At 20.7% G+C, this 18,045-nt stretch overlaps 9 protein-coding genes across 9 annotated transcripts; 6 read left to right on the top strand and 3 right to left on the bottom strand.

Moving 5' to 3' along the window:
- Positions 1-156: 156 nt before the first annotated feature.
- PBANKA_1106000 (conserved Plasmodium protein, unknown function) lies at positions 157-1,429 on the top strand (the record flags this gene model as incomplete). Its single annotated transcript, XM_034565587.1, has 5 exons — positions 157-279; positions 556-640; positions 877-896; positions 1,121-1,153; positions 1,346-1,429. The coding sequence occupies 5 exons, from the start codon at positions 157-159 to the stop codon at positions 1,427-1,429; spliced, it is 345 nt and encodes a 114-aa protein (XP_034422269.1).
- Positions 1,430-1,899: 470 nt separating this feature from the next.
- PBANKA_1105900 (conserved protein, unknown function) lies at positions 1,900-2,910 on the top strand (the record flags this gene model as incomplete). Its single annotated transcript, XM_034565586.1, has 1 exon — positions 1,900-2,910. One exon carries the CDS (start codon positions 1,900-1,902, stop codon positions 2,908-2,910), a length of 1,011 nt encoding a protein of 336 aa, XP_034422268.1.
- Positions 2,911-3,313: 403 nt separating this feature from the next.
- Positions 3,314-4,171, bottom strand: PBANKA_1105800 (TATA-box binding protein, putative; the record flags this gene model as incomplete). The annotated part of the gene is made up of 1 exon (XM_034565584.1): positions 3,314-4,171. One exon carries the CDS (start codon positions 4,169-4,171, stop codon positions 3,314-3,316), a length of 858 nt encoding a protein of 285 aa, XP_034422267.1.
- An 821-nt stretch (positions 4,172-4,992) lies between these two features.
- PBANKA_1105700 (60S ribosomal subunit protein L24, putative) lies at positions 4,993-5,882 on the top strand (the record flags this gene model as incomplete). Its single annotated transcript, XM_034565583.1, has 3 exons — positions 4,993-5,038; positions 5,131-5,654; positions 5,838-5,882. 3 exons carry the CDS (start codon positions 4,993-4,995, stop codon positions 5,880-5,882), a joined length of 615 nt encoding a protein of 204 aa, XP_034422266.1.
- A 343-nt stretch (positions 5,883-6,225) lies between these two features.
- PBANKA_1105600 (conserved Plasmodium protein, unknown function) lies at positions 6,226-7,199 on the bottom strand (the record flags this gene model as incomplete). The annotated part of the gene is made up of 3 exons (XM_034565582.1): positions 6,226-6,371; positions 6,516-6,630; positions 6,717-7,199. 3 exons carry the CDS (start codon positions 7,197-7,199, stop codon positions 6,226-6,228), a joined length of 744 nt encoding a protein of 247 aa, XP_034422265.1.
- Positions 7,200-7,687: 488 nt separating this feature from the next.
- On the top strand, positions 7,688-8,816 carry PBANKA_1105500 (mediator of RNA polymerase II transcription subunit 11, putative; the record flags this gene model as incomplete). Its single annotated transcript, XM_034565581.1, has 6 exons — positions 7,688-7,729; positions 7,995-8,108; positions 8,278-8,327; positions 8,436-8,520; positions 8,634-8,702; positions 8,787-8,816. The coding sequence occupies 6 exons, from the start codon at positions 7,688-7,690 to the stop codon at positions 8,814-8,816; spliced, it is 390 nt and encodes a 129-aa protein (XP_034422264.1).
- Positions 8,817-9,871: 1,055 nt separating this feature from the next.
- On the top strand, positions 9,872-10,360 carry PBANKA_1105400 (small ubiquitin-related modifier, putative; the record flags this gene model as incomplete). The annotated part of the gene is made up of 2 exons (XM_034565580.1): positions 9,872-10,055; positions 10,245-10,360. 2 exons carry the CDS (start codon positions 9,872-9,874, stop codon positions 10,358-10,360), a joined length of 300 nt encoding a protein of 99 aa, XP_034422263.1.
- Positions 10,361-12,425: 2,065 nt separating this feature from the next.
- On the top strand, positions 12,426-13,793 carry PBANKA_1105300 (conserved Plasmodium protein, unknown function; the record flags this gene model as incomplete). The annotated part of the gene is made up of 1 exon (XM_034565579.1): positions 12,426-13,793. One exon carries the CDS (start codon positions 12,426-12,428, stop codon positions 13,791-13,793), a length of 1,368 nt encoding a protein of 455 aa, XP_034422262.1.
- Positions 13,794-15,238: 1,445 nt separating this feature from the next.
- On the bottom strand, positions 15,239-16,051 carry PBANKA_1105200 (conserved protein, unknown function; the record flags this gene model as incomplete). Its single annotated transcript, XM_034565578.1, has 1 exon — positions 15,239-16,051. One exon carries the CDS (start codon positions 16,049-16,051, stop codon positions 15,239-15,241), a length of 813 nt encoding a protein of 270 aa, XP_034422261.1.
- Between the last annotated feature and the right edge of the window lie 1,994 nt (positions 16,052-18,045).

Genomic DNA, 18,045 nt, shown 5'->3' with positions numbered 1-18,045 from the left:
TTTGAAAAATTATTTAAAAAAAATTTGGAATATATTAAATTATTTTTTTTTTTGTTTTTGAGGCGTTATTCTGTTTATTTCACTCTTTTTTATTTTTATCATTATAATTTTTTTTTTTAATTTTTGGGTAAACATAAGCGAGACAATTTTACAAAAATGTACAAATTAAAATCGTTTTTTTTGAGATTCTTTCTTTTTTTTGTCATAAACAAATATATTCTATGCAAAAATGTGAATTCAATTCGTAAAGTATCTCCATTTATTTTTGTTCAAACAAAGGTATAAATATAAATATATCAAACTGGAGAGATAAAGAAAAGAGGGGACATAGTATTTTGCAATATTTGTTTATGTATATATGTGTGTGTAGCATTATGTGTTTTATAAAATAGTGTTATAATAATGGTAATATATAAATTAATAGTATATCAAATTTTAATCATAGAATATATATAATTTTTTATTATACATATTTGTTAAATATAGTGATTAATAATATTTTTATAGTTCTATATTTTATTACTAATTATCTTAATTATATTTCAATATTAATAGTTAAAAGAATTAAATATTGCAACTCCTCCTTATACCGTTTTTAACTTTGCAACCGAAGCGATTTCTACTCAAGACATCATAGAGGGTTAGACAAAAAAAAAATGCACACATAATTATAAAAAAATTATATATATGTATTGGGATATAGATATGTTTATTTATCAATTAATGTATTATTTTCTTTCAAATGAAATGTGTGGTTAAATTATTTTTACAAAATAATTGAGATTTATTTTGGCTAACTTCATATATGTTATTTATTATGGTTTTGTCCTATTGAATTTTCACCTTTTTTTATTTCTGGATTTTTTTTTTGTATAGATCATCTCAATAATAAAGAGGTAAAGGAATATGCATATACATTTATTATAATAGAAAACAAATGAATTTTAAATTAAAAAAATATATTTATACGCGGTAAAAGTAGCAGAGCATGAATATCCCTGAAAATTTACTTTGCTATTTTTCTATTACAATATTATTATATACTTATTTATTTATTTATTTATTCTAATCTTATATGTACAATTTTATTCATGTTATAAATGACATTATTTTTATGTAGAAAAAAGCTATGAGGAGATTTAAGCAAGATTTGGTAAAAAATAATACTATTTGAATATATTATAAAATAAAAGGACAAACAACAATATATATTTATCCAGAAAAATAATTTTTTTTCATTAAATTTAGTTTTATGAATTTATAAAATATGAGCCTATATTCATTCAATTTATATCATCACATTAAATATTTTTAATTTTCCTTTTTTTGTTCTATACTTTTATAGAGGAACAAAAGGGAGCGTTCTGAAAACATTTTAGCAAATTTGTTGTTAAGCTCTTTGCATTTTTTTGATTGGGAAGAAAATTAAAGGAAATGATTATAATAGTTAATGTAGTTAAAATATAAAAAATTCGAAATAATTGAAGAACAATTTAATATTGGCAAAGTTTAATGGCCCTTAATGAAAATTCAGATTTCATTCGATTTTGTCGTATTGTTTTATTTGTTTTTTTAATAGTATATAAATTTGGAAAAACAACTAGCTAAAAACATTCCGCAAAAATTATACACATTCTATATATTTATAATAAGCATAGGCATGCTTTCGAAATGGGAATAAAATAAAAATTTCATTATACCGTGTTTGTATGCATAAATTTTTAGCTATCTGCTTGAATATTTTTTTTTTTTTTTTTTTTGATTTGCTAAACTGCAAAATTCAAACATTATTTTCCAATTAAAAAATGGAGCAATAGTATAGGTAAATATGCCGTAAAGAAAGTTGGTGAAAACTTTGAAAATTGTGAAAATTGTGAAACTGTGAAAATTGTGAAAAATATGCACTTTTTAAACCGTTTTAATGTGTATTTTATACAAATAAGCAAACGCGATTTTGCGGTGAAAGCAGAAAAAGGGTTAAAGCCATCCTCTTTAAGAGTAAGGGGAAATAAAAATAATTTTAACGATATAATTAATAAATATTACCCAAACCGAGTTTTAAAAAAAGGAAAAAATGACCTGAATAGAGAGAGTAATATAGATTGTGATAATAAGAAGTATTATATATCTGAAAAAGTAAAACGAAAAATGAAATTATTAAATGATCAAAATAATAAATTAAATATGTATAGTGAACTAGCCATTTTTAATGAAGACAAAAATAAAAAAAAAGAAAATCAAACAGAGATAATAACTGAAAATATATCGCATAGTCAATCAATTATAGCTCAAGATATTGAAAAAGAAAATAGAAATATTGAACGAAAAAATGAAACATTGGAAATTTCCAAAGAAGAGCATGATATACAAAAATATAAAAATAAAATACATAAAAAAATATGGATAAGTCTTAAGAAAAACAATAAAAAAGATTTCGAATATTACTATGATATATTAAATAAATATCCATTAAAAGATGAAGTTTCATATAGTATTTTGTTACATGGAAAAATAATTATATCAGATGGACAATATTTAGAAGAAAGTTTTAGTATATTAAATGAAATGAAATTAAAAAAAATTCATCCTTCTTTAATACGATTTAATGAAAGGTTATTATGTAGTTATGCTGAGTTAACAAATTTGAATTCTAGACCAAACGTAAAACAATGGATAAAAATTTTGAGGTGTGTTTGGTTTACCTCTGCTTTAATTAAAGCCAGACGACAAAAATATATTTTAAGAAATATTAATAATGCAAAGAAAAATAAGTCTATTGAATTAAGCAACTTTAAAAACATTTTCAACATTCACAATTTAGCTGCATTATATGCCGAAAATAAGGATCCTCTCACTAAAGGCTATAATGAATATATTCAATATGATCAATTAATAAATAAAAGTATATAATTATAAATTTGTATTTGTAAAAAAATATGTAGCATATGCTTAAAAAGGTATATTATATTGGTTTTGAGCATTTTGTTAGATTGGCAGATGGTTTCAAATAAATAACAGGACCGTGTCATGTACCCCACTCTTATAAGTTTATATTGTAATTTCGTGTATGTATATACACATTAAATTTTATAGAAAAAAAATTTGACTAAAATATTTATGAGTTATGAAAAAATAAAAAATGCACCAAAAAAAAAAGAGGCACATAACTTATCAAAATTAACAAAACAAATATGATAGTAAAATATCAGGATTATAATTTAAAAGAAAGGACTGAAAAAAAAATCTTTATTTTTACATGAAAAAAATAAAATCTCAAAAAAAAAGTTAATAATTTTTATTTTTGTTCAAAATATCAACTTTTATATTGTACTAGGACATTGTAAATATCTTGAAAAACAGTGTTAAGTTTTTGTAAAGACTTACAACCAGTGATAATAATTTTTCCAGAAACAAAAATCAAAATAACTGATTTTAAATTTGATGCTGGTTTGTATCTATAAACTAAACCCGCAAATAACTCGGGTTCATAATTGCAATATTCTTTATGATCATGAGCAAGCATCTCTAATCTAACTGGTATATTACAATTTGCACTAGCAATTATATTTTCAATTTTAAAATTTTTTAATCTGATATTTTGATTAGTAACTATCTTAATGATTTTACCAATTTTTTTACATCCCTTTATAGAATCTGTTTTACTTTTTGTGCCAGTAAGCATTATTCTCCCACTTTTAAAAATCAATGCTGTGCATTTAGGATTATTTATTCGAATTATAAGCGTGTTAATTTTACTAGGGTTGTATTCTGCGCTTTTAATTGAAACTGCTACAAGTCGTAGATTTATTTCTGCATCCAAATTTGCTGATGATATTATATTATGTATTTTAAGTGGTATATCTTTATGAATTAATTTATTTTTTATATTAGAAAATTTGTTATCATCATTTTCATAATTTTGAATATCCTCTATTATTTCTAAATTGCTTTCATTAATCACATTGTCTTCTATTTGGTTATTTTTATCAGAATATTTTTCTACATCCCTTTCACAATTATTATTCGTTTCATCGTTATATTTCTCCAATGTATTATTTTTGTTTAAAAGCATACTAACTTTTTTTTTATTATAATCATAATTATCATCTTTTAAATGATTTTCTTCTCTTAAGAAGAAATCGGGATCATTTAGACCATCGTTTTCATCCATTTTTTTTTTTTTTTTTAAATGGGCTCGTATGTTGTATTAGTTATGTGAAATATACATATTTTTTTTATCTATTTTGCTATTTTTATCCTTATTTTATATACTATAACTCACAATATTTGTTTTAAAAAAAATTGTTGGAAAAAATATGCATAATATTAGATATAGAAAATCTTAAATTAAAAAATTCAAAGATGGAAAAATATACTACATTGGGTTGTATATATGTTTATTTTTTTTTCGAAAAAATAAATATTTCAAAAAATTGGAAAAGTAATTTTTTTTTTTTTAATATTATAGTTGATAAAAATTCTAAGTACTGTATATAATATATATGTATTAAAAAGTAAAAAACTGTATATATATATTTTTATATAAATATAATAAAATGTATACAAACTTGACAAAACATTCCGAAAGAATGTTGTTATAAAACTGCCATAGAGATAGTGATAGTTAAAAAAGAAAAAAAGTGCATAACTAATTATTATTATATATGCCAACAATCTGAACAAAATTATAAAAAATTAAAGTGGAAAAAAAAATAAATAATATAAATTTTGACTTAAGCTGAAAATCGGATTTTATTGCAAAAAATACGAAAAATGTAGTATAAAAAAATATAGATTTTATCGCTTTGGTGTTTTTAACAAAAATTTTTACATTTATTCGTTGTTTTTGTTACATATTTATTTTTTATATAATTGCCAAATTTTGTCGTTTGTTTACTACATTTTATTTTCTATTTGGACTTTTGGCAATTTATTATTTCTTTTTTTATTTTATATTTTCTTTCTGTTTTTTTTATTTTTTTTGATGATAAAATGAGGATAGAAAAATGTTGGTATTGTTCGGGAAACATATATCCAGGTAAGAAAAAGAGATAATAAAAATGGGAAATATACAAAAATAATATCACAATATATTTCATACAATATATTTTGCACATTTATTATGAACAGGGCATGGAATACATTTCATACGAAATGATGCAAAAGTTTTTCGGTTTTGTCGTAGCAAATGTCATAAACATTTTAAGGCAAAACATAATCCACGTAAAGTAAAATGGACAAAAATATATCGTAAAGAAAGAAACAAAGAACTTAATGATGATAAAATATTTGAGTTTGAAAAAATTCGAAATGAGCCAATAAAATATGATAGAAATTTATATATAAAAACAATTAATGCTATAAAAACAATTGAAAAAATTAAAGAAAAAAGAAAAATGTTATTTTATAAAAATAGAATAAAAGAAGTGTCAGATAAAAAAATTAACTTATCCTTAAATTATATCAAGAAAAATCCAGCTTTATTAAAAAATACCGAATTTGAAAATATACATAAAGAATTAATTGCTAAGAAACAAGAACATATAGACGTTACGCTAGTTAGGAATAATTTCGAAAGTGATGAAATTATTAAAATGGATGAAAATAATGCAATTAAATTTTCTTCGGATATATTTCACGAAGAAAATGCACAGGTAAGAATGAAACTGCCCAAAAAATTTAAAAAAAATTGTAAAATTACGTATATGTAGTTTTGGCATTTTCGATAAACTTATTTTTTTCATTTTTATGAGGAAGCTCTCATTATATTAATTATTTATGATACATATACTAATTTATATGGATATATTTTGTTTTTATTTTTTTCATCATTACAGAAAGAACGAAAACAACGGGAAAATACAAATGTGGAATTTGTTTGATTCATTTTATCAAAGGAAATAAAATAAAAATTTACAAGCTTATATGCTTTTATTGTTTTTTTAAAAATTTTCAATATTATTTTTTAAAATTATTTATCAAAAAATTATTGCATATTTTTTTAAATTCAAAACTGTATACAAAAAATATAAAAAAAATTTAAAGGAAAATTGATTAAATTGCCAAAATAAAGAAAGGTGTTGCGATAAAGGCAAATACTATCACACTTAAAAAATCGAATAGTTGGAAAATAAAATACAAAAAAAAATATTATTTTACATATCAAAATATGATATACATAACTATTTAGTTATATTTTTTAAGAAAATTGTTTTTTTTCCCCCCTTAAAACAATATAGAATTTTTTTTTGTTTTATTTTCTATTGGTAATTTTATAAATATATTAGAAAAATTTTCTTTCATTGTCATAAAAAAAAAATTCGCGATATTATATCCATACATAAAACTTAACAATCCATTTGGATTTTTATCTATAAAAAAAAAAAAGTAAAATAATAAAAGGATATATAATAGTATCGTAATTAATTGTTCATTCAAAAAAGTGCTAAGGAATAAAATTAATATATGTTTATTTTTAGACAATATAATTGATTGTATTAAAATAGAGAAAGTACCTGATTCTTCTATTTGAATATTTCTTTTAAACCACATATTTAAGTTTATCTTGAAAAGCGGTATTTCAAAATTGACATTAAAAAGGAATATAAATGATAGAAAAATAATTGAAATCTGTACAAAAAAAAAAAATAATAATAAGGATAAAGGTATATATATATATTAAAAATGTATGCTTTCCTTTTTTTCCATGTTCATACACATAGCTGTCTTCTAAGAATACTGGTGATTTTATCAGTTGATGAAAAAAATTGCAATAATGCATTCCATGTTAAAACAATATAGTTATTTTTATTTTGCTCGTGAAGTTGTTGGATATAAGTGTTTAACTTTTGTTCGTCCTTTAAAAGTTTTCTTGTATATTTTCCATTTAATAATAATAAATCATAACTATTTAAATGGCTATTTTCTTTTTTATTTCGATCGATTAATTTATTACATTTTTTTATCTTCAATTGTAATTCTTCTATATTTTTACAAATGTCCAAATATTCAGAAGATTTAAAATACTGGCAATATTTTTTTAGTATTTTGTTTTGTAATTTTGTCAAAAATTTTATAATATTTTTATTAGTAAAAAATAGCCATATTAAATAGTAAGTTATTTGAACAAAAACATACAAAAACAAATACAGGGTTGTGTTATGAATGAAATATATTTGGTCACTGGAAGCATGATTCATTATTTTAAAAAAAATAATAAAATAAAGCAAAACACACAGTTATGGGTGAAAATGTATGGAAATTTTTTGTTAATAAGTTTGGGAAAATTTGAAAAATAATAATTTAACTGAATTTTAAAAGACGAGCTGTTAAATCAGCTTAACGGCAGGATTTATTAGTTTGAGTTTTACAGGTATTATGTACATGCATATTTATTTATAGTTATATTATTATCCCACTTTTTATTTTCCAAAAATAGTATGGGTAAAATTGCAAATATCTTAATTTTATTTAATTTTATTTTGAAAATGTTTCCAAATTTGTTCATAATTTTTTTTTTTTTTTTTTTTTATGCCATATATACATATATATAATTATATGCATATCTATCTACAAAAAAAAATGTATTTATATATAAAATACACATTTAGTGGATAAAAATGCTTTATATATGTTTATGCCAAAATTAATAAAAATATTATTATAATTGAATTGTATATATAAAAAAATGGAAACAATAAATGATAATCATTTAAATTCCTTGAAAAGGGTATGCCATATTTAGTTTTTTAATCATGAATGTGCTTTCTTTCCCACGTTGTTAAAATGAGGGAATATAGTCTCTTTAAATTCGAATATTTTTGTCTATATTTAATTTATTTTATTTTAATAAGAGCAAATTATAATGTACTTGGATAGACATTTTTTTGTTTTCTATTTAAAATGATTATAGCTATGTAATATAGTTTCATATTATATATTATTATTAGCATGCCTAATCATATTTTTACTAATAATTATTATTTTTTTTATAGCTGAAGGACATATCAAGAATAATTGAAGCCACATTACAGCAAAACAACAGAATAAAGGGCATTTTAGCAAATGAACTGTATTTTAGGAAAAAATGTGAAGCATCTATAGAAACTGTAATTTTTTAAATATGAAAATAAAGTTTGATTATTATGAGGGAAATATGAATTAGTATTTTATATTTAGAAGAAAAATAAACAGTTTATGCCCTTTATTTGGTAATTTCTCTGTTTTTATATTTTTTTTGGGAGTATTATTGTCATGATTTGTTTTCATTTTTTATAGATAAAGAATAATACCGACGAACAAGAGTGCTATAGGAAGGTTTCGAAAATGTAAACATTGAAACGTTTCAAAATGAGGTGTTAAACTGAAAAAAAATATGTTGCTTTACTATTAAATAATTCGGATAAATTATGTATCGTTTATATTTTTCTTATTAGCTTTATTAGGAAACCAAAGTCGGTTTTGGCAAAAGAACTTGATGAAGAGCTGGCCGAGTATAACAAATATAGCCCCCACCTAGTTGTTAGTTATATAAATATCGAAACGAAGCGATAATGAAATTTTTTATTCAAATAATTTTTCAAAGCACATATTTCTATAGAGATTTTATACAACATTTTTTTTTTATAATTCAGGATTTAAGAAAAAAACTAGTGGACAAATTGGCAAATTTGAAGGAACAGTATTTACAGGCCCAAGAAGCTGTAAATCTCTTTTTTTTTTTTTTTTTTTACAAATTTCACATAATACTTAATACTCATAAAATAATATATTTTTTTTTGATACAGATTGAAAAAGAAGCTAGCCAAGCTCCTTAAAAGATGATCAAAAATAACAACCCGACTACACTACCATATTAATGTGGATTAGTGTTATTAAAAATATAATTTTCCACAATTTTATATTATGAATATTAATGAAAAGGAAGATATAAGGGAGCACAAACGTATTAAATAATTAACTATATATTTAGAAAAAACCAATAAAATAAATATCTTTCTACTATTACATAAATTTTCAAAAAAAATAATTCTCATGAATTATTCAGTATTAATAAGAATGCTTATTATTTTACAATAAAAAATTGGAATAAAGATATAAACAAAATAATCTGAATTCGTCTATATATGCTAAAATAATATAATATTAATACTCTATATGTAAATACTTTGTGCATATTTTTATACATATATAATAATTTTGTGTACTTTTTGTATATCCATATATTAAATACCATTGTAACATGTATTTTTTTCCTTTAAAAAAAACACTTTTTTCTTTCATTTTTTTGGAGTTTAAAAAAATATTTATAATATAAATGGGTGTTTGAAATAATTTAAGAAAAGGTGAATGAAAGGTTAAAAAAAAAAGAAAAACTCTCATAAAATTCGCGGCTTTGTTTGAAAATTTAAAAGTTTTTACATACGTAAAATAAAAGCAAGCATATAATATTTATGGCTATGTAAAATAATAATAGTAATAATACATAAAAAAATATACATGTATGCAGCATATAATATATATACTAGGTAAAATAATAATACATAAAAAAAATATATATATAGTATGCAAATTAGCTGAATTCTCTTTTTTGTATTATTTAAATGTTTTAGTAAATAAAAAAATATTTTTCGATACTTAACATAAATTTTTTTATAAATAAACTTGCACATGAAAAAACTGTTTATTAATAAATGTTATTTATTATTTATTTTATATTGATTTTTAAATGTTAAAAAAAGATATATTCTTTAATTTGCATGTAAAATAACATATATGTAGTATATTTTCCATTGAAGAAGGTATATTTTATAGTATAGTTTCAAAAAATAAATTATATACAAAACATTTATTACCAATTCATATAAGCAAAATGGCAGATGATAATACAGCAGCAAATAATAATGGAAGCACAGGGACTAGTCAAGGCGAACATATCCAGGTTAAAGTTCGATCACCTGATGGAGCAGAGGTTTTTTTTAAAATAAAAAGAAAAACAAAGTTGGAAAAATTAATGGAAGTTTATTGTAATCGTCTTGGTCAATCAATAGAAGCAGGTACATCTTTTTAAAAAAGAGAATAACCATTTTATTGACAGTGTATGAATATGTATATATTTTTTTGCTTCGCTTTTTTTCGTGTTTTTCATCTGGGTACTTGGCTCCTATTTAGGTTTCTTAAGATTTATCACATATATATATATATATATTTTTTTTTTTTTTTTTTTTTTCTCTCAATATTTATAGTCCGATTTTTATATGACGGTGATCGAATACATGGAGAAAACACACCTGATCAACTCGGAATTGAAGATGGTGATGTTATTGATGCAATGGTACAACAGACAGGGGGTAGTTTATAAGAATATGTGAATAGGCATATTTATAAATTAAACACGTGATAAATAATATTAAAATATGAAAAGGGAAATCCGTACATATGTATATAAACATAACTTGATAATTTTAGTATTTGATTTATATGAAAAATATAAAAAATTGGTCATATTAATACATACATATATATAATATTGGGAAGGAATATAAGCCACTCAATGAAATAAGACATATTTTATATTGTTAAATTGCTCTATCAGAAAGAATGTAATTGAACATGGTCCCGTTGTATACCAATATGTATACTATTTAAAGCCCTATCATTTTATTTTATTCTTTGGATTATTTAAAAAGAAAATAATAATAAATGTTGTAACTCTGTCATTTTTTTTGATGAGTACAGCTTTATATTTATACAAATACATGATTATGCATTTCATATGTATACATATTTTATCAATTGTTTTTTTTTCTTAATTGCATATATATATATATGGATAGCAATATTTGTGCTTTTGTATATTTTCAAAATTTTAATATGGTTTTCCCACATTTTATACAGCTTTATAAATGTTATCGAAAAATGGCAATTAATATATTTATAAGTCAATTATATATTTTATTAATTTTTTTATTGAAACCTTATAAATTTTTTTTTTTGAAATAATAATTTTTTAAAAATGTACATTTGACTTAAGCAAAACTTATTCCTACATTTTATGCTACATATATATATATTTGATAAAAAAAATTAACAAATGTTTACCAAGTTTAGGGAAAATGAAAATGAATAAAATATTTATCGAATATTTACTTGTTATATGTTTAATATATCCATTTAGTTTTATGTAGATAAGGCTTATGGATGTTTGTTTACGCACAAAATGAAAGTTTGATCAAGTACTATATTTAATAATTTTAAATGAAATAAAAAATGCGTAATTGGTATGATTTTTCATACATAATAATACAATAAAAAATATTTTTTTTACTTTCCTTTGATGAGATTAGCTGCTTATAAGTCTGCATGATCCTAATTGATTATTTATTTTATTTAAATTAGTAATTTTTATTAAATATATATATATATATATATGTCTTTTTATAATTATATGTCTGGTGTGAAATATATGTTCATTATTATTTTATATGCACACATGCATGTGCGTGTATATTTATAATATGCATATATAGATAGGAAAGTAAATTTTTTTTAAATATTTTTCAATTGTGGGAAATATTCGTATAAAAACCGAAAAAAACATAATATTCAAAATAAATTTATATTGGAAAGGTTAAATAAGCTTTTAATCATTTTAATACAACATTATTCGCATATAAAGATATGTTTAAAAAAAATGAATGAACAAAAAATAGAAATAATGCAAATTTAATGAATATAATCGCTTTTATTTCGACAATAACATACAAAATATAGAGGGTAATGTATATATATATTATATATGTTGCTATTTTTGAGTGTAGAGTAAGCACATAGTCTTTATTTGAAATATTTTTATAAATAAAAAAACATGCTACTGCATTAAAAATTATATTTTATATTATTTTTTTCGAAAAGTTCATTTTCCAAGAATTAAATTAATATTCATATTTTAAATATTTTATACATTTAAAAATATTCCGAAAATAAAATACTGGGTAAAATACATAAATAAATACGCATTAAACACGTTGGTTTTTGCCATAGCACATAAGCATATAATTCTTAAATAACAAATATATTTATATGGTATCTCTATTTTATATGCTTAAAAATTTAAAGGACATTTTTAAATATTTCAAAAAATTACGAGAACAAAAAATATTTAAATATCGAAATTCAAAGCATTTTTATATTATAGTGAAACAAGACACATAAACACAAAAATATATTATATATATTTATTCAAGTGGATATACATAAAATATTATATACAAGAATAAAACGATAGTTATAATATAGGATAAATGCATTACTTATCTTATTTTTTTCAAAAGAATAAAACTGTTGCATAGCACGGGTGTACATACACATAAATATAACAAGCCGATTTTATTTTAGTTTACTTTATTTGATTTTTTTTTTTTAAAATGAAATTAGGGAAAGTCTGGATTTTCATAGCTTTAGTATATGTAGTTACTAGCTTAAAATGTGAAAATGTTAATAACAAAAAAAATGGTAATAATGTAGAGAGGAATAGTGAGATTGATAATATGAATCGAGAACAGATTTTAGAAAACAATATTAATGAAGCACATAGAAAGATAAAAGAATGTGAAAATCAAAAAAATGAATTAGCTATTCAAATTAAAAATGTTCAAAATAGTTTATATAAATATACAGAAAATAATAAGAATGAATTAAATTTGTGCATATCTCAAATGAGTAAAACTGAAAATTTGTTTAAAAAGTGTAAAGAAAAGGAACTAAAACATAGTGAAGAAATTAAAAATATAACAAATGAATATAAGGAGAATTTAAATAAAAAGGAAAACGAAAAAAAAAACTTTGAAGATAAAATAAGTAACTTAGAAATTAAAATAGCTAATGCTGAATATAAATTAAATAATTGCAATAAAAAATATGAAAATTATTACTATAATAATGGATATGAAAATGCGGAAAATTATTTAATATCTTATGATATGATTAAGGGATATTTTTATAAAATTTATAAAATATATAAAACAATTTATATCATAATAATTGAAAATACATATTTATTTGAAATATTTAACAAAATTTATATTATATATTATAACTTGATTAAATATGCAAAAATGTATGGTACTTTGGCAATTAGTAGGATATATGAATTTTATGAATTTATACTAAACAATAATATAACAAACATAATTATAAATATATATAATAATTACATTTCTAAATATTATCACCTTTTTTTAAAAAATAAAGTTAATAATAGTATTTTATCGCCTAGTTATGATTTAATTTTAAAACATATTAAGAATATAATTCCAATATTATTAACATTAAAAGATGGATATTTTAAATATGTAGAATATTTTGTCCAAAAATTAAATATAAATGCAGAAAATTTAGTAAACAAAATAAATACTATAAATCCAGAATTAAAGGGAATAATACCTACTAACTTACTTGATCAAATAATATTTTTATTATTTTTCACTATTGTTAACTTTATTCACATATATATATTGTTTTATATTATATATATATCATTTAAATATTCCATAAAAACTATAACATGTTTATTGGGATGGATATGGTTTTTTATTTCATCCATATTTCAACTTATAATTTTTATTTTAACATTGCCAATTAGGCCTTTTATACCAAAAAAAAATCATAAAAATAGAAAGATATACAGAAGACATGATGATAATGCTTATGATAATTCAGAAAGATTATCCTATCAACAACATGAATACAAAAAATTATACAAAAGTCAAAATGCATATCAAAGAAAATTTTAAATTATTTCATCGAGTTGTAGTGTGTGAATAAATTAAATATTTATATATGCACATAATTTGTGTGTGAAAAAAATTATTTTTCGTATTGACAATTTATATTTACATAATAAGTTAAGGTATTTATATCAGTATTATTAGATCATTATATTGTTATATTATAAATAGTTTTAATAGGCATTAAGATTAAGTTATATTTTTTTCGTATATTTATATATTTTAGAAAATGATTGGTGATTTTAGAATTTTTTTTATAGTAAGAAATGCTTCATAACAAATTGTTATATCATTCTCCAATCGACCAGCATCTCTAATTCATTTTCTTTTATATAAGATTTTGTGTAATAAATAAAATACTTCAATTCCTCATTGAGCTTGTATATATATATGCCTATTTTATTAGCCCTTTTTGTGATGCTTATCATTGGTTTATGCTTCAAATTGCATGAACGATTTCTTATATTTTTTTTTGTTTTTTAAAGCTCGAATAAATATTTTCAATAGAGTTTAATCTATACTTTATCTGCATTCGCGTTTATTCCATTTCAGGAATTTATAAGCATCAAAAAATTATGTTTCGTTCATATTCACTTTTTATACTTTCATTTTTTACACTTTCATTTTTTATACTTTCACTTTTTATACTTTCATGTTTTACACTTTCGTTTTTTACAATTTTCATGTTTTAATCAATTTGACTTTAGTTATTTATCTGCTTACATATTTATTATTGTATTATTCAAAGGAATTTTGTTTTAGTCCATGTGCATGGATAAACATATTTATTAATATGAACAGGCATATATACATAGTATAATGTAAACTTATATTTTTTGAGTTTGGAAAAAATATATTAATATAAATCAATAACAAATTAAATAAACTACTAATAAAATTGATAGGTGTGTATATAATAATGATAATTTTAAAATAATTTTTTTAGTTATTTTTGGTGGCTTTAGACAAAACAATAAATATGTTAAGGGTAGTTAAAAAAATGCTAAACTATAAATAATAATTTGATAAGGTTTTTTTTTTAATTATTATAATACAGTGAAAATTAATTAAAAATATATTATCATAGAAAGGTAAATACAATATACAGAAAAAAGTAATAAAATAATTGTAACACTAAAAGGGTGTGAACAAAGTAAGCATTATTAAAAGTGGGAATGTTATTATTCTCAATAATATAAAGATATGCAGACAATTTCTTTGTTCAATGTATTAACATAACATAATGATAGGATGCATGTACAGTATATGCAAATGGATTAAACAAATAAAATAACATACATATATATCAATTTGATATAATCAGGATATCATAAATAATATATAGTACATCGAAAGTAGGCGGATATAGGAATTTCTATACTTGATTTATATTAAAAAAAAATAAATGTGACAAAATATGGCATAGTGTGTTTTTTTTATTTTATGTTTTATCATGGTTTTCTTTTCGCTTTGTTTTCAAACATTTTTCTTTCAACATTTTCTGCAAAAAATTTATTTTCTAAATAATTTTGGTTGGCTTTTAATTTTTCCTCATCGATAGAGTTAGCTATTTTGTAATGTTTCCAATCTTCTGTCGATTTATCAATTGTATTAATTTGCTTACTTTCTTGTATTTGCTGTACAAGTTCATCGATATTTGCAAAATTTCCGCCAATATTTATTTTGTCTTTTGTTTTTAAATATCTTTTATATGAAGAGGAAGTTTTGTCGATTTTTTTTTTAATATTGTATATTTTACCAGCATACATGTATTTTTTTTCTACATATACAGAATTGTTAGAATAAAATGAATTTAATGCATTTTTTACCACCTTTGAGACGTCATTATTATTATTATTATTATCATAACAGCTTCGACATATTTTTTTATAATCTTTTATATCCATAAAATTGGAATTATCTTGTTCTATTGAGCAATATTTATTCAAATGATTAAACAATTTTTGTGTTGTATTATTATTTTTTTCAAATTGAGGATATTTCTTATGAAATTGAAGAAGAAAATCTTCGTTTGTGACATTAGTTTCATGAGTATATAATTTTTCATATTCTTTATTAATATCGGTATATATTTTTTCTGTTTTTTCTTTTATGATAGATTTTTTAATATTATTTCCTATTTTTTTTGAGTTTTTTTTTTTTTTTTTTTGTTCTTTTAATTCTTCTTTTAAATCTTCTTCAGCATTATAGTCTTCATCATTTTCATCTGAAGAAGGGAAATCCATATTAAGAATTGTAGCCATTGTTAAAATATTTTTTTGAAAAAAAAAAGAGAAAGATGAAATATATTTAGAATATCATTGTTCTCTTATAGGTGTATATACACAGCAATATGTATATATATATATATAATATATTTATTTAGAAAAAATTATATTTTTATACTTTTACAAGATTAGTTAGCTTTTATGAGAACAAATATGTTCGAATTCTATATTATATACGCGAATAATAAAATAGAATGATATTATAAACAAAATTAATTCGTAAATAATTCGATTTGGTATATCCCAACTCTCATGTGAATGGGACAGAATTGTAGGCGACGAATGGATTATAGACTAATATTTTATTTATTATTATTTTATTTATTGTTATTTTATTTATTTATTTATTTTATGCTCATTTTGAATAAACCCCTTTTAAGATAATTTTATTTTCTTCAATTTTCATATACATATATATGATGAGTTAATTATTTACTACATATACTTTATCATATAAAATGTTTATAAAAAAAATGGGAAAAATTCTTAACCTCTTAATTGTGTATTTTTGTGTGCTTATTTTTTGTTCACAATTTTTTTTCATTCTTATTTTTATTTTTAAGAAATATATAAAGAAAAATTTGTTTTTTCTTTTATAATTTTTTTAAGCATCCCCTTGTTTTAATAAATTATTATATAAGATATAAATTATAAAAAAAACGAAAAAGGCATTTTGAATATTTTTAAATTTTCACTATTGTATTCTCATATGCATTTAAATTAATAATTAATTGATATAATCATAATAGTTCTTTATCATATTATATACACGATTATGGTATTTTAACATATTATTTGCATTGGGCTTTGAAAGCTCATAAAAAATAAAATAAAATAAAATGAAACCTATTAAAAAAAATAAAACATAATAAAATGAAAACCTTATTAAAAAAAAAAACATAATAATAATAGTGTCCTAGCTTTCCATTTTTTAGCCTAAAATAAAAAAATATATTTTTATTAAAATTAAAAAATGTCTGTTTAAATATTTTTTATTTTATAAGCTCTCAAAGAAAGGAATACAATTTGTATATATTTATGTTTTTTCTTTTTTTGTCAATCAATATAAAATATACTAAATATTATTAATTGATAAAAAAAATAATAACACTTATTGTAAAATTCATGAACTTGAAAATAATTAGAGAGAGTGGTAAACATAACTCATATTAACAGAACTAGTTATATAAACAATGAGTAATATTTATTAACATATATTAAATTTTAAATGTCTCATTTTTTTAATTTTTTTTCAAACTTGAAAATATATATATATATATATATATGTGTGTGTGTGTGTGTGTGTTGCTCGGTTCGCATATATGTATATCATTTTGTTAATACACAAATTTATGTATTCTTTTTTTTTTAATAATAATAATTTATTAGTTGTATAATTTCCCCAAATTGAAAAATATATATAATGGACAATATTATGTACATAACACATACCAGTGAGTTTCTATATATTAGACATATTTTACCATATATATAGTAAAGATAAATAAAAGAAATATTTTTAGTATAATAATATAAAATAACGTGCATATATACATATTTTTTATTTGTATTATATATATACATATTTTTTTGAATTTATTCATTTCGGTATTAATATGACATTATTGCGTAGATGCTTTTATGTTTATCCACATAGTATATATGCTATATGACTATGCATATTTCAGTAGTTTGATAGACATATAAAAAAGAGAAAACAAATAAAATAAAGATTAATCGGTAAAACGACAAATATTAATAAAATTTTAAATAAAAGAAATGTAAAAAAACATAAAATTATTTAGGAAATAATACTAAGTATAAATGCATTTCGCTTTTTTTTGGGTTTTTAAAATACTTTGAATGTATGCATGTATTTATATTAAACGAAACAAGGGATGAGATTAAAAAAATAATAGTATTATTAAATAGATAAATATATGAATATCGAAACACCATTTTATGCATAT

The sequence above is a fragment of the Plasmodium berghei genome (genome assembly GCF_900002375.2).
Source record: "Plasmodium berghei ANKA genome assembly, chromosome: 11".
NCBI classification, from domain to species: domain Eukaryota; phylum Apicomplexa; class Aconoidasida; order Haemosporida; family Plasmodiidae; genus Plasmodium; species Plasmodium berghei.
This window is presented reverse-complemented; position numbering and strand designations above follow the sequence as displayed.